The sequence below is a fragment of the Oryza sativa genome, chromosome 3 (assembly GCF_034140825.1).
Source record: "Oryza sativa Japonica Group chromosome 3, ASM3414082v1".
Lineage (NCBI taxonomy): Eukaryota > Viridiplantae > Streptophyta > Magnoliopsida > Poales > Poaceae > Oryza > Oryza sativa.
This window is the reverse complement of record NC_089037.1, coordinates 1,680,208-1,686,207: the sequence shown is the minus strand read 5'-3', so window position 1 is coordinate 1,686,207 and position 6,000 is coordinate 1,680,208. Positions and strand designations below refer to the sequence as shown.

Here is a 6,000-nt window from a genome sequence, read left to right as displayed (position 1 = left end):
GTCAGTGGCAATACAGGCGGAAAACTTGGCATGCTTTGCTCCCCGGTGTCTTCATCTCGGCTCGGGTCAACAGCCCTGCTCCAATCTCATTATTATCCCCTCCTACGGGGAGGCATATGCCCTGACCGCATCTGAACACCTTCTTTGTCTCCAACCTTTTGTCTCTTCCTGCTCTTCTCTCCCCTCTCCCCACCATTGCCCCTGCAACCTCCTCTACACCTCATTCAATTTAACACTAGCTTCTCTCTCTCTATAGCTCTACAAGTTGATGAGAAGCTGCAGCGTTATATAAGCCGGGCTAGCTAGCTGTCTGTTTGCAGGTCACTCGTGTGTGTGTACAACAACTATATACACAGTTATACATTCGTGTGTGAAGTGATATATATATGTGCGAAGTGACTGGTTAGCTTAATTAGCTGCCTGGATGATGATGACGATGATGAGCATATAGCTGGTTTTGTTTGTTTGTTTGATCGATCGCTGCAAGTCGATCTTGACATTGTGCTGTTGATCGAACGATCGATCGAGAGGTTGTGAGAGATGACCATGGTGAGGGCGGCAATGGTGGGCGGCGGCAGGGAGAGGAACGGCGGCGTCAGGCAGTACAACCGATCCAAGGTGCCGCGGCTACGCTGGACGCCTGACCTGCACCACTGCTTCGTCCATGCCATTCACAAGCTCGGCGGCCAGGACAGTATGTTCTTCGTCGACCTCATCCTCATCTAGCTCATCTCATATGTGTGATGTGTCTTGATCATACTAGCTTGGGGTTTATCTGCATCTTTTCCTACTCTCTTTCTAGTTCTATATATTTGTTTGCATGTTTCTTCTCTATAGCTAGTTCTAAGCTCCATTTTCATATGAGTACCAGAGGTTTTTATCTTTCTCATGTTGGTGTGTGGGTGTGATGTGCAGAGGCTACACCGAAGCGAGTTTTGCAGCTGATGGGAGTGGGAGGACTCACCATATCTCATGTCAAAAGCCATCTTCAGGTGTAGTTTAATTATCAGTGTTGGCCTTATATGTCTCATGTCCTTGTGACTTGTCTTCTTCTTCGGTTGCTTCTCCTGCTTCCTTTTTAGTAGTATCACTAATGTTGTTTTATGTTCTTTGGAGCAGATGTACAGGAACATGAGGAATGATCTTGGAATGCAAGGTACTTTGCTTTGAATGATCTTGGAATGTTTATATATGTATTATAAACATTACGTACATACTTTTATACACGTACATTCTTTTGTTTTTTTCTTTTAACTTTGCTTTGCAATGTGTTGGCTTTGACTAGCTACTTCTATAGGTATTTTTGCCTGCCAGGAATGGTTCAGGCAGAGCTCTGCTTTTTTCAACAAACAAAAGTTTGAAGTAAAAAGGATATATTCCCCGAGACGTGTCTATCTTGTTGGTCCTGAACTGCAGAGTCTCCAAATATAGCTACTACAGTACTCTACATTCCTCACTGCTAAAACTGTGAAGAATATACAGACCCCAGTTAGTCACAATTCTTATTAACCACCGATGCATACATAATGCAGGAAGATGCATTTTCTTGTCGATGCTACTAGTCTTGAAGGTTGTTAATCACAGGCTAGTCAGAGTAGTGTTAAGGTCTTAAGCACCTTATTTCGCCATTAAAGAAGAACTGTTGGGCACACTTGCTTGTATGCAGATGCATGTGTGCATGGATGGCACACTTCTCAAAATATAACAATTCTTTGAAATTTTTTATACTAATTCTTTGGGCTATACAGTGTTAGTTCCTTTATCCTAATGCTGCATGCAGCTGCTACTAGTAACTCCAGTACTCCATGAGAGGAGGAAAGCTAAGGAAAGAAAAACCTAAGGCCCTGTTTAGATGGGACTAAAACTTTTAAGTCCCTATCACATCGGATGTTTGAAAATTAATTATAAATATTAAACGTAGACTATTAATAAAACTCATCCATAATCTTGGACTAATTTGCGAGACGAATCTAATGAGCCTAATTAATCCATGATTAGCCTATGTGATGCTACAGTAAACATTCTCTAATTATAGATTAATTAGGTTTAAAAAATTTGTCTCGTGAATTAGCTTTTATTTATGTAATTAGTTTTGTAAGTAGTCTATATTTAATACTCTAAATTAGTGTCTAAAAACATGGACTAAAGTTAAGTCCCTGATCTAAACACCACCTAAAACCATTCTTCTTTTGCCAATCTTGTGATCAGGGATACAGGTGCAACAGGTGGATCAGGAGCACACATATGGAGGTGGTGTGGAAGTTTGGACTGATATGCAGCAGTGTGATCATGATGAGTGTGATGTCCCTTGCTGCAGCTGCCACTCCCCAAAGCCTAGAAAGGAGCCACTGCTTCACCTCCAACTGAAAAGGTCATTGCCCTTTATTTGGAGCAATCAGTTTATGCTCTGTCAATCTATGAGCCATCAGTCACATCATGAGCAATTCTTATCACGAATAATGTCAACAGTTTAAAACCATCATTTTGCATTCACTTTACCCTCTAATTCAAATATTCAATTAGATTGTGTTTAGTTCCTAAAATTAGGGAGAAGTTTGAGGAAAGTTGATAGTTTGGAAAAAAAAGTTAGGAGTTTATGTGAGTAGAAAAATTTTAGATGTGATGTGATGTGATGTGATGGAAAGTTAAGTTTGGGGAAAGTTTGGTGTGAATTAAACTATCACATCGAATGTTTGAACACTTGCATGAAGTATTAAATATAGGCTAAAAATATAACTAATTACACAGATTGCGACTAATTTACGAGATGAATCTTTTAAGCCTAGTTGCTCCATGATTTAACAATGTGGTGCTACAGTAAACATTTGCTAATGACAAGTTATTTAGGCTTAATAAATTCGTCTCGCGGTTTACTGACGGATTCTATAATTAGTTTTTTTACCAGTGCCCAAATACCCCATGCGAGACCCTATATAATACCCGATGTGATACGCCAAAACTTTACACCCCTAGATGTAAACACCCCCTAAATATCTAACTATATACGTTGTTAGAAGTTGATTTTTTATAGGATGCAACATCTTGAGGCATCCCATCAATATTTCTAGATAAGTGAAAAACTTGAAAAAAAAAAGGCTACTAGTAATAAGCAAAGGGATGTCTTACTTGTATCCATTTGTGTAGCCACAAATTCTTGTATTATTTTAGAATGGACATAGTAATACTTACTTGATGTGGGGCCTGTTCAGATTTATGTCATTTTAACTCATATCATTATTTGATAAAATTGACAACTGTGTGACAAAATTTAGTTTGTTATAAAATATTTGTCATGCCTAGATAATTGACTACATTATATTAGCCTATCCTACTAAATCTTGGTAATTAATGTTTCTAACTTGTTGAAATTTTGGCAATGATAAATTTTGGAAAGATTGAAAATGACTATAAAGTGAACAAAGCCGTGATGTTTGCATGGCTATAACAAGCAATTCGTATTATATCCACGGGTATGTTTTGAGAAGAATATAGTGGTACTAGTTCTTTTATTAGAATGTTTTGACAAACTTTGTTCTGTTATAGGAGCATTTATAGTTGTGGACCCCATTAGTACAATTTAAAATAACTAGAAACCTTAAAACACAATGATTATTTAGATGGAGCTTAAAATTCATAGATACAGCTGATGAAAATATGAGAAGGGCTTAGTTTTTTAGCTTATAGATTCTAGTGCATTTTGTAGATCTTGTAGCTATTGGTTACTCAGAATCTGAGTATCTATACTGTTTGGAAAGATATAGGTTTTTATAAGACAAATTACAACTGTCAGAAGCCTCTCAAACAGGGCCTAACGTATTATTGTTTTATTGAACGAGCTTCTTATATTCTTCTTTTCCTTTGGTGAATTTTACATAACTAAAATGCACTAGGTATTATAGAACTTCTTGACACCCTAGAATATGTCCACCAATCTAATTTAAAGCATCAAGATTTTCTTTTTGAGAATTATGTCGTCAGATTTGTTATTTGAAGTACTTCCACATATACTACTATATCCCAATACAAATTAAGTTGCAGAAAGTAATGGACAAAGTGGCATCTCAAACACCATAGAAAGTTAAAAACATCTCGAACACACAAAGTCAGTCACACTGAAACTAGATCTGCATGCATAGTTAGCCCCATTTGTCACTAGTGCGACACTAGTTTTGCACGCTGGCACGCTGCACACACGCATGCATGTTTCCCATTTCTATTCCCTTTTTCCTCTATCTCTCTCTCTCTCCTGCAGCAGTGGCATGAATATTGACGAACCAGGCACGCGCGCACGCATTGCCGCGCCCAATGTACGCAGCTGCAGGGACGACGCCGCAGCATCTGCGACGGAGACGCGACGACGACGTGGTGGGAGGCCGGAGGAGGTAGACGACGACGCGAACGCGAGCACGAGCCCCAGAATTAGCCAGCTGCAGCTGCTGCGTCTCAGAGGCCATGGAATACGTGAGAGCGACATGTCACCGTCGACGAGCCTGCAGTGCTACTATGTACGCAGCCAGAGGACGACGACGATGCCGCCGGGCGCTGCTGCTGCAGCAGCCGGCGGCGATGGCGGATCACAGTGCTACGCCGCACCTCGGTACAGCTCTTCCTCCAAGCTGAAATTCTTGGGGTTCGTGGTGACATCGGGGCCTCCTCCTCCTCGTCTTCCTCCTCCTGCTGCCTGCTGCTGCGGCAGCGATGACAACATCCCTTTTCAGGTACTCCGGCCTCCTCATATCCTACTCCCAGTAATAGTACTAGTAGTAGTCTTTCTCGGCTATCCATGGATGTGATTCACTAGTGATCGATCAGAGATTCAGAGGGACAAATCGTATGGATGGATGGATTGGATCATCAATCCACTACTCTGTCTCAGTCTGTCCAAACACAGTAGCTAGCCCGTTCCCCTGCAAATTAAAGTGTTTGTGTGCGTCGACGTTCGTGCAGTGCATACATGCAGCCATGCACAAACCCATGGTGAATTGGTGATGCATGGTAGTGCCTTTTTCTTTTCTTTTTTTTTCATGTCTAGTCTCTGCAGCTTTGCGACACATAAAACATTCACAGTAGCTTGCTTCCCTCCAATCACTCCAAAAAGTCACAAAAGCTCGAAGTGAACAGCCGGATAGTCCCTACCTTTCCCTTTTTGTCGTAAGGAAAAAAAAATCAACAGTAAAAGTTCACTTTAACCGCTGATTAATTACCACGTGGCGCTGTTCATGCAGGTCGGCACGTTTGCCCCACACCGCGTCGCGCCGCCAACGGCGAGCTGCGGCGGCGGCGGCGGCGGCGGCCGCGCGGAGGCGCGCCCCTCGTCGTCGTATCGCTCGGTGTGGTTCGAACCGGCCGCCGCCGCCGCCGCGAGCAACAACGGCGTGGCGCCGGACGGCGAGCACGACGACGGCTGCTCGCTCTCGCTCTCGCTGGCGTTGGACACGGGATGCGCCGGCGCCGGCGGCAGCCTGGTCTCGTCGACGACGTCGTCGTCGTCGGGAAGCCGGATCAGCCTCGACTTGTCGCTCTCCACGCTTGACTCGTAGAGCGTGCGTGCGTGCGTGGCAGCGTGAGATGTTTGGGCCTTTGTGGGCTTTGTGGGCCGTTTTGTCGCCTGATTTTGATGTAGTTTTAGGCCCAACAAGGCAGCTCATATATGGGCCTCTTATTCAGGCAGCTCATATAGTTTTTCTCTTGGGCCGCGAGCTGCTTTCACATATGGGCCTCTTATTCAGATTAGCTATTCACCAATCCTGGAGAAAGCACGAATCTCGATGCCCCGAATTTCTGCACCTCATGCGGTTATACGTACAGAGATCAGGCAGAAATTTCCCCGCAAAAAAAAAAAAAGAGATCAGGCAGAAATAACACACCTTAACTTTCTTCAATGGAAGCAACCAAGGCACCAAGCAACAGCTTAGCCTTTTTGAAGTGGCAAATTCAAGCTTCAGTACCGTAGGTCTGTGGCTAGCTTTTATGAGCCCAAATTTAGTGGGCATGTTCTTC

The 6,000-nt window shown here is 43.0% G+C and overlaps 1 protein-coding gene across 2 annotated transcripts; it reads left to right on the top strand.

Moving 5' to 3' along the window:
- Window positions 1-280: 280 nt before the first annotated feature.
- LOC4331498 (uncharacterized) lies at window positions 281-5,711 on the top strand. Of its 2 annotated transcripts, none has more exons than XM_026024310.2 (6): window positions 281-694; window positions 916-992; window positions 1,120-1,156; window positions 2,209-2,371; window positions 4,322-4,718; window positions 5,226-5,711. In XM_026024310.2, exons 1-6 carry the CDS (start codon window positions 541-543, stop codon window positions 5,538-5,540), a joined length of 1,143 nt encoding a protein of 380 aa, XP_025880095.1. In that variant the 5' UTR covers window positions 281-540; the 3' UTR covers window positions 5,541-5,711. The 2 variants fall into 2 exon arrangements, with proteins under 2 accessions (XP_025880095.1, XP_025880094.1); XM_026024309.2 differs by having other exon boundaries at window positions 4,316-4,718.
- Window positions 5,712-6,000: the final 289 nt, after the last annotated feature.

Excerpts from the sequence above, each read along its gene's own strand:
- LOC4331498 (XM_026024309.2), top strand. The coding sequence starts at position 541 with ATGACCATGGTGAGGGCGGCAATGGTGGGCGGCGGCAGGGAGAGGAAC. Across the intron at positions 695-915 it reads CAAGCTCGGCGGCCAGGACA|AGGCTACACCGAAGCGAGTT; the intron begins GTATGTTCTTCG and ends TGTGATGTGCAG. Across the intron at positions 2,372-4,315 it reads CTTCACCTCCAACTGAAAAG|CTGCAGGGACGACGCCGCAG; the intron begins GTCATTGCCCTT and ends CAATGTACGCAG.